Source organism: Euprymna scolopes, chromosome 30 (assembly GCF_053919585.1).
Source record: "Euprymna scolopes isolate OS-2025 chromosome 30, ASM5391958v1, whole genome shotgun sequence".
Lineage (NCBI taxonomy): Eukaryota > Metazoa > Mollusca > Cephalopoda > Sepiida > Sepiolidae > Euprymna > Euprymna scolopes.
The window spans coordinates 71,842,346-71,855,808 of record NC_136511.1 but is presented as its reverse complement, the minus strand read 5'-3'; the positions used below and the strand labels follow the sequence as shown (position 1 = coordinate 71,855,808).

At 29.1% G+C, this 13,463-nt stretch overlaps 1 protein-coding gene across 1 annotated transcript in view; it reads left to right on the top strand.

Moving 5' to 3' along the window:
* LOC145254835 (LIM/homeobox protein Lhx9-like) overlaps nucleotides 1–3,056 on the top strand; it is a 142,279-nt gene extending 139,223 nt beyond the window's left edge. The window contains exons 4-5 of the mRNA XM_080113673.1: nucleotides 1–38; nucleotides 2,629–3,056. The exon at nucleotides 1–38 is cut by the window's left edge and continues 171 nt beyond it. Coding sequence (XP_079969799.1) covers nucleotides 1–38; nucleotides 2,629–2,913 — 323 coding nt within the window. The 3' untranslated portion in view covers nucleotides 2,914–3,056. The remainder of the gene's footprint in view (nucleotides 39–2,628) is intronic.
* The last annotated feature ends 10,407 nt before the right edge of the window (nucleotides 3,057–13,463 follow it).

Here is a 13,463-nt window from a genome sequence, read left to right as displayed (position 1 = left end):
TGGCACAGAAAACGGGACTGACGAAACGGGTACTTCAGGTAAGAGCAAATCAACATTTAATCGATAACAAATCGATATTCTCACCGTTCGATTGCTTTGTCATTTAGTCCTCAAATTATTTGAATAATATTTCTGACAAAGAGGGGAAAACTGCTGCTTTTTAGATCAGAATCTATTCCATCTTATATTTATTGTTAGCAAGTTTTTGGTTTTGAAGTAGTATTTTAAGTTTTTTACATCAAGTGGCTTCCTATTTTGTCAATGCAATTTCTGAAAAAGTTTAAACAATAAATTTTGTTCGGTCACTAGTTTTGCTTCCAGCAAACTCTCGTCAGGTGATGACTGGATTTAAGCATGGTTTTGCTGCTTAAGAAATTATAACTATAAGCGACAAGGAGCCAAAAATAATAATAATATCCCAGGATGAGACTTTGTTGCTTTTTCGTTGATATTTGGGATTTCTATATTAATGTATGAGACTTATTATGGAGTATTTATTTATGGATTTCCTCTTGTTTGATGGGATAAGTCAAGAATAAAGATGTTGGGAATAAAACCTCGTCATCACGCCTCTATAACAAATACATCGCTTATTCTGCCATTTCCGCCATATTGCTGTTGAATATCTTCATAATTTCTTACAATTAATAATTCATAAAGTGTAACATTTCCTAAAAATCATTCTATTAGCTTAATGATATATACAAACATTGTGAATTAACAGACAATATATTTTTTAAACTATGTTAAAGTGAAAATATTTTATGTTAAAATTATTTTTTTTTATAATTTGGCTATCGCTAATTAAAGTTGGATAGTAAAGTATCAATCTATAGAAAATCAAAGAGTGTTTTCATTTTATCATAATTTTCATTGTATTGTGTTGTTTCTCGACATTTTTGGTAGATGATATTGCGCGCCATAGTGTGGATGATTTATTTTTACTTTCAACATCTGTAGTCGCAGTAGTGCAATAAAAATGGAAAATAGAAAAGCGCTTAGAAGAATTTTTAACAAGAATTAAAAGTTTGACTCGACAAACAAAATGTGTTTACAACCATGTAAAAATGTAAATATTTGATTAAAAACCATTAGATTCCACTTAAAACTTTAAACATAAATGTCTTACTTAAAAGCCCGGTGGGAGGGGAACGGATAAGACCTATCAGTTACTATGCCATGTATAATACCTCCCCACACACACACACATATATATATATATCTACACACACACACATATATATAAACACATGTATATATATATATATATATATATATATATATATATATACATATATACACACACATATAAAGCTGTTATATAGCGAAACACTCTGTGGATTATATATATATATATATATATATATATATATATATATATATATATATGTATGTATATGTACATATATATATATATATATATATATATGTAAGTATATGCACATATATATTTACATATATATATATATATATATATATATATATATATATATATATCACTCTCCCTTCGGTTTCAAGGTATGAGGTTCTCACAACTTCTATTTAACACTGTGTGTGAGTCGCAGATGGTATTTCAGTCTACCTAATAATCTACATAGAAGCTTGTGTATATATACATATATATATATATATATATATATATATATTTATCCTCATCGATTATTTCTCTGAAACATTAGCATTTTTAGTGTAGCGAATATGTAATATGTGTCTATATAAATAAAAATAATATATTTTTCTCTTTTCTTTATTGAGCACTCTTAATAACCACTTATTATTTACGAATTTTTCCTTCTGAATGCCTTTATCTTGGTATATATATATATATATATATATATATATATATATATATATATATATATATATATATATATATATATATATATATATATATATATAGTTGGGATGCTGTGAAACAGTCTGTAGATGACTATATACGTGTACACACACACACACACACACTACACACACACACACACACACATATATATATATATATATATATATATATATATATATATATATATTGAGTTCATGGTTCATTTCTCATATAATTGAAGTTATTTTATAATTGTGAATTTTCCAATATTAGTTGCAGTACAAAATGTGCGATGTTTTTAATTGCGCTGCTCTCACTAGCGATTTCTATTTCATTATTTTGTCGTTTACGCTTAATTATTATATTACTCTAAACTCACAGAGGCTTGTAGCTATATATGAAAGACCGATACATCCATATGTTGTTATCAGACATCATTTAATAAATATTATCTGAGTTAGTGTTTCCTTAAATTATTTTAATCATTTAAACATTAAATTACTTCATATTTATCAAATACGATCCTTGGTCATAGTGCACTAATTAAGCAACATTTCCTTGAATCTAAAATTATTTAAAATAAAAATCAGCTAAAACCTGACATTTAAAACTTTTACTTGAATCAGGGATTTTAATCAAAGTTGAAATAAGATTAATGCTGGATAAAATTGCTGCAAGCTATTGTATTTGATGAATTATTTTTATGTACCACATACATTATTTATAAAGTAAGGGTTGATTTTAGTACCATAAATAACATTGTAAGGAATATAATGACATGCGTAATATTCTATCAATGTGTTTTACAGGTTTGGTTCCAGAATGCTCGAGCTAAATTCAGGCGGAATTGTCAGAAACAGGACCAAGACAGAGTATCCGGTGGTGGGCAAACTGGCCAGAATCAAACTGGCCAAGGTAGTGATAAAAGCGACGGCCAGGCAATGGGTGAACTCTCAAACGAACATTCACCCGGGTTGTCGGACATCAGCTCAGCGCCATCTTTGTCTGATCTTCAAGGCAGCTGTCTCGATTCGGATCATTCGAACAGTCTCTCGGATTTCTTTACAGGAAACATTACTTCACTGAGTTCCTGAGATATTTTAAAAAAATAAATAAATAAAAATGACAATTAAACGACAATAAAATAAAAAAAAAAAACTGAAAAAGAAACAATGATCAAAGAAAGTATTTAGTAAAAATACAAACAATGATTAATAAAAAAAAAACATAATTAAAATTCAGCCATGATGTTACTGGCGTCATGGTGGATTTTACTGAAACATACATTATGTTCAAACAAAACTCATTATTTAAAACATAAAATAAAACAATAATTAAATAAACAGCAACATGAGAAAGAAAGGGGAAAAGACTATTTGAAACATTTGTTTCACCAAAATAATTGTTTTTTATACAAAAAAGACGCTATAAAAACATGGTGAATAATATATATATATATATATATATATATATATATATATATATATATATAAAAGAAGGAGAAGAAGAGAAATAATGGTATGCGAACAGTTTCTTTTTCCTTCTAAACGAAACGGATTCGTGCCGTGACATGCAAACATACACGGGCGAATAAAGACCGGACTACGTATACATATTTGCTTAAAGTTATATGTACATACTTGAAAAACAAAGGGGAAAAAATGAAAAAAAAATCACCTTTCATTGTAAATGTCGGAACTTCATATATGACTTTGAATTGTAGATGGATGTATCACATTTGAATATTTGAGTAATACACGAGGAACGTACACGTAAATCCGTGTATGGCACACATTCAGGGTAGAGCAGGTAGCGTATTTGGCGTCCGATGCAATGGTCTGCGATTTTGGGTCACTAAATTCGACCGAGTCTGTTCTTGATAAATTTAACGCTGTAATGACGACATAACTTCATCCCACCGAGTGCGCACATGCGTAGTGTTTCTTTAATTTGTAATACAAAACTACATTAAAGAAATACATGATATATTTATTAGTTTAAAGACTTATCGGAAGGCGAGGTTATAATAAAGAAACGACCTTGGACCTTTTTTCAATAAATAAATTGAATTCTTAAATTTTAATACAAAATACAGTAACAAACACGGAATATACTCGTTACTTTAAATACTCGCTAGTAAGCGGGGAAATAAAAAATGAACATCCTTGGACCTTTTAAACAAGTTACCCGAATCTTTAAATTTGTTATATAATATAAAATTAAAAAAATATTCAATAAAGAACGCGAGGTTATAATACAGAAACATCCTTGACCCTACTAAATTATTTCATTGATATAAAACAAAAAAACAAAAAAAGATATATTATAGATTTAGGAGAAATTATATATTATTATAATTATATAGATAGATGAACAATTAAAGAAATACTGCTGTGTTAAAGAATATATAGAAAATATAGCAGCGCTAAAGTTGATTTTTCTTACACCTTCATCATAGTGTTTTACCGTAATGGAAATCTGTGCTAGCATCAGGTTTAATCTGCACACGTCTTCGTTGCTTACTGATTGAATTTTAACAATGCAATCAGACCTAACTAATTGGACTAAGAGTCAATCATGCTCATTCGAGATCCGTATAATCAATATAACACGTTTGCCGGAATCTTTATTGGTAGAGTAATTTGCCTTATATATATATATATATGTGTATATATATATATATATATATATATATATATATATATATATATATATATATATATACGGTCCTATGTCAAATGACTTTGGAACACTCGGAGTAAGACTACGTTCTTCACACACATACATATATCGTTTTTCTTATAAAACTTTGTCGAGTTTTATTATCATTTTATTAAACAGTCAGAAGTGAAGGTCACTATTAATTTCTTTGCAAACAAGCTGATGGTGAGCGAACTGTTGAGACGGGCGGATGTGGATTTAATATATACTCGAGGAGAAATGTTTACGGCACTGATTCATGGTCCGATAGTGAGAGCTGCCGACTGTCAATGCGACGGTTGTAGGTCCAATCCGCGGTTGGGGAAAGGTGTGTCTAGCCGCACTGATGAGCTGAGATACAACGAAACAGTACTGTATGTGGATGATAATATATATATATATATTGTCATCCATATATATATATATATATATATATATATATATATATATATATATATATATTGTCACCCACATACAGTACTTATTCGTTGTATCACATCTCATCAGTGCGGCTAGAGGCACCTTTCCCCAACCGTGGATCGGACCTACTACCGTCGCATTGAGAGTCGGCAGCTCTCACTATCGGACCATGAATCAGTGCCGTAAACATTTCTCCTCGAGTATGTATTAAATTCACACTGATCATTGTATATATATATATATATATATATATATATATATATATATATAATGCTCAGTGTTTATCTTTACCCTTTTCAAACATAAGACATATGCACATGTTTATTAACTTGTAAGCGAATAAACTATCATAACTTATATATAAAGTTGCGTTTCCCGAAATATTCTCGTAGATTTATATATTTCGAGACACCTGAATGCAAACACCTCGATGTTCAAATGCGTTATGCTATTGCTCTTATTAATTTTACACAACAGCCTGCGCGACAAATTTATGAATACATCGTATCCTTAAAAAATATATTTTTTTATATTCAGTTGCCGGAAATAACTTCATTAATCAAAGTCATACATCAAACTGTGCTCGCTCAGTGATTTCCAACAAATTATTCGTCAGCTATATGAAAAAAATATTTTCTTTTTACTTTAAATTTATTTCATAAATTGTAATTAGCAATAAGAATATACAGTAGAACCCCGAGATACAACATTCAAAATTAGTAACAAAATACAGTATATTATACACATAGACATAATCAAATAACATTATAAATAACCTGGGTCCGGAAAAATAAACATTGTACTCCAAATCGTAACCTGGAAAAAAAAAAGAAAGTATCCTAGGGCCACCATATCGTGGCGTTATACTGTATTTAATTTTCATTAGCTGTCTTGATTATATCCCTGATTAAAGTCACATATTAGCTATAGAATTACCATATTAATACAACTTTTAATTTACAAAACAAGAACAGTAGCAAATATATGAATGTATGTTGTGTGCGTAATAAAAAAAAATATATATTCTGCCATCAATATAATGCGATCAGGATGGAGTGTATTGGCACAATTTTTTTTTGTACGTAATAAAATACTAAATAATTATTAAATAATAAATAAATACTAAATAATATACAAATAATAATTTAAATTTATTTATTGCGGACTATTATGCTCATCCTTCTTAAATGTTGTTTCACGACGTTTCGGTCAACTATTCCTCTGGCTTTCGTCACGTGGTAACTCTGAATCTCCTAACTGCATTTAACTGAATCTCTACGGTTTCACATGAGAATTGTCTGAAGAAAGAGGTTTAAATCATACCCAAAGCCGGCGAGAGGTTACTTAGCTAAAACGTGGTGAGACGACAGCTATGGATGGCAGTGATTGCTGAGAATACAGTTAGGAGATTTGGAGTTGCTTTCCCGTCGCGGTTACAAGCTGACGAAGGCCAGAGAATAGTTGGTCGAAACGTCATGAAACAACATCTAAGAAAGACGAAGATAATAGTCCGCAATGGATAAATTGGTAGGTAATACTCATCTCAATAATGAATTGCAATTAAATAATAAATAATATTTTCTATGTAATCATAAAATGCAATGAAACAAATAATTAGAACCCAGAATTTATAATGCAGAGTAGAAGCAATTTAGGTAAAGATTTCGACCAATTTAACATTATGTGTTTTACGTTTGAGAATGAAATAACGTTTTATGAAACAAACTTTAGACATCTAAACGTAAACAAGGCAAGACTTTCTGTACCTATATTTGAACAAAAAAGACGCAAACTGGTGGAACTGCAATTGGAATATAAATAAGTGTACATTGAAAAATAAAAAAATCTGCTACCGCAAATGATCGAGATTTTCAAGGTCAATGAAATGTTTAATAAAACATATGTCATAATAATAATAAAAAAAGAAGTTTTTATTACGACATATGATTGCAATGAACTATCATGACCTCAGCCCTTTCGACAGACTATATTGAATGGAGGCGCTTCCCAGGATATTTCCACAATATTATAATTACGAAATAATATTAATTGATATCGTTTGAAGAGACTTTAACAACGAACATTACATTTTATTTGATATAGTATATGAAAACACATAATTACACATGTATATGATTAAAAAAAGGAGCACTTTACTTTTGGCTTAGTTTGACAAAACACAATGGTTAACATAAAACCTATACAAATACACTACTCTCATCAAAGATTATAACAGACATGAGAAATAAAGAAACATTAAATTAACAACTGTTGTTTTTCATTTAATTTCATGGCATATATTTGTTTATCTTTTTGTTTTGTTTTTCAGTCATTTAAAGTAAAGAAAATTCGATGGACTAACAAACGACAAACACAAACCTTTTGTAAATTTCAGCATTTTCTTGTCTGTCGTTATGAAATTACACTTTATATTTAATGATATTAGTCGGCATTTCCCTGGTATATAAAAAAAGGTGTCTAGTTTTGTAAATACAATGTTTTATTAATAGAAACAATAAAGGTCATATAATCAAGGAAAGGTAACTGCGCACGTTTACAGAGTTCAGCCATCTACATTCGATTGAATAACTTAATATTCGATACTGCTGATTTCGTCAGCACCAGACACGTATTGTCGACATTGTTCGAAGACAGCTAAAAATAACCCGCGAATATATATATATATATATATATATATATATATATATATATATATATATATATATATATATATATATATATATATATCGGAAAAAAAGAATTCTCTTAAAAACTGGACGTCTTTCGCTATCCTCATCAGGGGTCAACGATGGCATTTTCAAACTTTTTTTAGAAAAAGAAAATATGGGGGTGAAATTATAATTAATAATGAACAATGGGAAGGATTAATTTACAATTATAATAAAATATATGTACAGGAAAAGGGGGAGGAAAGGATTATATATATATATATATATATATATATATATATATATATATATATAATGAATACTATTAAAATATATTAAATATATACATTAAACTATCACGAATGGGGAATGATAATACGTGTATAGATATACGGGGGAGAAAAAAAAAAGAGACAAAAGGGAATGGGGAAACATCTAAACTATCTTCACAATTCGCCAAACGGTACAGGGTGTTCACAAACGGTTTGTGTCTGCAGCGAGAAGTTTTAAGGCGTGCAATAGAGACGGATTCGAGAGTTTTCAAGTGACTGCTCGAGCGACCTCGAAATAAAATTGAAAAATAGTCGTCGCTTTAAGCCTGCCCACATTTTGAGTTACCCAAATAATACTAAAAATTTCCAATAGCGGATTCCAAATTACGGTGGATGGGGTTGAGGATAATTTTGTTTTTATTTTTATTTTTATTACGAAAACCTGAAGGAACATGTTGTCCAATTCTCGTTTCAAAATGGACACAGGTTCGTCCGACATAGACAGCATCACACTGACATTGGAATTTGTATATAATAGTAGCATGGGTGCCCGGCGTTGCCCGGGTATTTGAAGATGTATGTTGAGCAAAAAAAAAAAAAAATAGTGGCAAATTTTTAAAAATTTTACCCCTATTATTACCCCTTAAGATTACTTGTTTTGGGCTCAACTTAAGTTATTAAGTTAGATCCATGTCCAATAAACTTATATCTCAAATTTCAAGTGTTTAGACTGAAAATTGTCAGAGGAGTTTGGTAGAGTTCTCAAAGGTCAAATCGTTGAACTTTGACACTTTAGCAGTCAAATTTCTGGCCGAAAACCGATCATATCGATTTTCCCAAATCTCAGTACCCTGTATATCAAATTTCCAGTCTGTAGATTAAAAATTGGCAGAGTTATTGCGTAGGAAAATATACACACAAAGACACACAAAGACACACATATACACAGATAGACATATATACTTTTACTTTTATAGATATATAGATTACTAAGTTTAGTGCAAGGGAAACTGTCCTTTTTGAAAGAAGAAAATGCAGGTTTTGTATTAAAGACAACTTTAGGTAAAACAGACGGAAAACAGTTGCTGATATGCTGTTAAACTAATTAATGAGCGGGATACATTTTTCACTAACCAACGGCAGCTTAAGGTAAACAGGACACGTTGCAGGGCCAGAGGTTACATCTTTATTAAATTGCTTGATATTGAATTTGATACATTTATCAATCAAAAATTCTGGGTAACTTCCTTAATTTTAGTAATTTCAGTCTACAGGGATATATATATATACACACATATATATATATATATATATATATATATATATATATATATATATATATATATATATATATACACACACACTAGCATTTCTGCCCGGCGTTGCCCGGGTGTTTGGAGGTGTATGTTGAGCAAAAAAGAAAAAAATAATTTGACCCCTTGACATTTATTGTTCTGGGCTCAAATCAAATTATTAAGTTAAATCCATGTCCAAGGAACTTATATCTAAAATTTCAAGTGCGTAGACCCAAAATTTTCGGAGGAGTTTGGTAGAGTTCTCAAAGATCAAATCGTTGAACTTTGACCCTTAGCCGCCAAATTTCTGACCGAAAACGGATTACAAAGATTTCCCCAAATCTCAGTACCCGAGTATATCAAATTTCCAGTCTGTAGATGAAAAATTGACAGAGTTATTGCTTAGGGAAATGTACACACACATACACACACATACACAGTCACGTTCACTTTTATTGATTAAACAAAAATATATGCGTATACATAAATATATATGGAAAAATTTTATGTTTACTGTAAGCTTTTTACGCAAATATTATGCAAGTATAAATCATGTAAATATCTGCATGAATATAATTACGCATAATAGTTAATTAAAGATGATCATCCCATAAGAAAACCGAAAATAGACTAATAGGAAATTAATTAAAATGAATGTTCAAAAGAATATGCAAATTAGCTAAATCTTTTGCTAGTGAATGCAATCCCACAACTCATATATAAGAAAATTGTATTTTATTTTTAAATAAATAGAAAATAGGGGATTTAATATGAATATCAATATACACAAAAGAAAAACGAATTCATAGGAACACACACACACACACACACACACATATATATATATATATAACTATTTCATTTATTCACATAAATTTACTATACGAAAGTATAGATTTATGCGTAAACTTTAAGTATTTACTTCAAAAGTGCTCAATACGTAGGTAGAGCTAGTTAGTAATTTATAAAATATATATGGCGATTAAGCTACACTGAATATTCTGCGTTTCATCCAACTATAGGATTCGTCAAATGTATCTGATTACCCTAGAATTAATAATTACAATATTTTGCTCTTGCTATCGAGTACTACTTACCACTAAGCCTGACGAATCCTATAGTTGGATGAAACGCAGAATATTCAGTGTAGCTTAATCGCCATATATATTTTATAAATTACTATATATATATATATATATATATATACATATATATATATAAATATAAATCTTGAAGTTGAAAATTAAAAAAAAAACATTTAAGCCACATGTTTAAATATACGCCGAAGTTTACGGTCTCTATAATGGAAAATAATACAAAATTTGATATTCGACAAGGAGTACAAATAAAACAAGGAAATCATTATTTCATTGAGTTTCTAAGAATGCCCTTCTTCTCATAAGAGGAAAGAGGTTCGCAAAACATAAAATAATTTTTTCAGGTTAATGCATTAGAATAAATAAATCATTTGGAATTTTACTTCATAAAAAAGTCATTTTACTGTTGATAAGGATTCAATTTGAAGGAAACAGGAATAAGGGAGAAAAAGGATATAGTAAAAGTCCTATTTGAAATATGCTGAATTCCAGAACAGGAATAATCCTAGGTGCATCTGTTTAAAATGTATCGGTAATCCATGGGAAAAAAGAAATATGAATATTGATATAAATTTGGTAAAAACACATAAGGGTAACATTTGGAGCTTCAAGAAAAGTCAAGTTGCGGAGAAAAATAAATAAAGTAAATATATGAGTCTTTTTTTTCCTTTTTAAACGGACCAAGAGAGAGGAGGGTGTTAAACTATAGATAGTAAGTTAGATCAGGAAAAACAATGATGGGAGAAAAGAGAAGATGAAAAAGGGAGAAAAAGAGTAAAAGAGAGGAAGAAGATATATTAAAAAAAGACAAGAGGAGAGGGGAGAGATAGATATTGTAAAGGGGGAAGAAAGAGCGAAAAGGATTGAAGTAGAACGTTGTATTTATAAATCTCTTTTAAGAACATATTGATATAGGGCAGAAAGGGTTAATTTGACTCAGACATTGAGGTTGATTAATTTTAATACAGATTTATAACTGAACGTATACGAATATATATATATATATATATATATATATATATATATACATATGAATGTATAAATGTATAAACACAAATATAAAAATAGGATAAAAATAAAATAATTTGAAATAGTATAGAAAAAAGGTAAACTAAAAAGGAAAAACTCGTGCACAAGCAATAGGGATACAGCAGCTCCTTCAGTCTAAAAAAAATAGAAGAAATCTTTTGTATTAAGTGATTTATAGCCATACGTTTAAGAGGAGAGCTAAGTAATTTCCTAATGATGATATTTGTATTTTTTCTTATGCTTACATTTGAAAACAAGTTCGTTCTTGGAATTAATAAAGTTGATATTAAGGGGGAGGGGGTGAAGTAATTATACTTATAGCTGCAGATATGCAGAGGCGACAATACTAAGAACCTAGAGTGTATATTTTTAAGAATAGCCTAATTTATAGAGAAGGGGATACTTTCAGATTTAAGTTTTTTAAATTAAAGTTCTCTGGATATTATCAGCGATTTCATTATGAAAGAAAGAATTATAGTAAGCAATTTTAAACTTTATTAATGTTGAAGTAGCGTCGATATAAGTTCATATTTTAGCCGGCGTTTGTGTCATGTTAATGATATGTGGATTTATGTTAGGATTTCGGGTTGGATTACTGTTAACTATGAAAGTAAGAACTTGTGTGTGCGTGTGTGTGGAAACGCTAAACCTTAATTCTAAACGAATTTTTGATCTATAGTTTTGAAATTTGGCATGTAGGGTATTCATATACATCGACCACTGTTTAATTGGTACTTGGGGATTTTTATTTGTTTGTTATCTGTTTGCACATGCGCGAATATTTCACATGACAGGTTCCTTATGTTAAGAATAAGATGGTTGTAAAACACCTTAACGTTTAACTTACTTGACTCACTACCTCTAGGTAGTGATTTCAATCTTATCTCGCATATTTTTCTTATTTAAAAGAAGCGAACTGATTAAACCAAAACATAATATTGTCAGACACATGATTCAGTTTTTCGTGAATTAAAATATAATAATTATTTATGTGTGTTTTACGACCAGTAAACTCCGGGCGCTTTGTATATATATATATATATATATATATATATATATATATATATATATATATATATATATATATATATATATATATATATATATATATATATATATATATAAATGAATATATATGTTTATATATGAATGACTATAGTAAGTTATAAATTATATATGCCAATAATAAACTGATATATATATACAGACACACACATATATATAAATATATATATACATATACATAAATAAATAAATATATATATACATATATATATATATATATAAATGATTTATATATATATAAATGAATATATATATATATATATATACATATGCATACATGAATATATATATATATGTGTATATATATATAAATGTATATAAATATATATCAATATATATATAAATATATATATATATATATATATAAAACATATATATGTATATATATGTTTATATATATATATATATTTATATATATATATATATATAATGCTCCCTATATTGGGTTGAGCATAACGGGAAGGGATACACAAACTGATATTAGCGTATAAAGCGACGTTCTTTGTGTAAACAAATCGAGCTGAGGACTTTGGACAATGTCAAAATATCGTTAATTCATTACCCACACAGAAGCAGCCGTATAGCGTAATGGTGAGAAGCCTTGATTTTCATTTGGGTTTCGGGTCTCGATGCTGGCTTGAGGCAGTTGCCTGTCTAGCCGCACTAATTAGCTGTGAAACAGCGAAACAGTACTATATGTGGATGACTATACATAATATATATATATATATATATATATATATATATATATATATATATATATATATATGGATATAAATATATAAATATATATATATATATTATTTATTCGTAAACAGTTATATTTGGTCACGACAAACAGACATTTGTTTCAGTCAAAAAGACTTAGTCAGGCGACTCTGAATCATACGACGCCATCAAAAAAAAAAAAGTCTTTTCCTTTTTTCCTATGGTGTCGACTGGTTTAGGGTCGCCTGACAAAGTCTCATTGACTGAAACAGATTGCTGTTTGTAGCGACCAAATGTAACTGATTACCCTAGAATTAATAATAACAATATTTTGTTCTTGCTATCGAGTACTACTTACCAATATCATTGTATTCATTGGTCCCTACTTT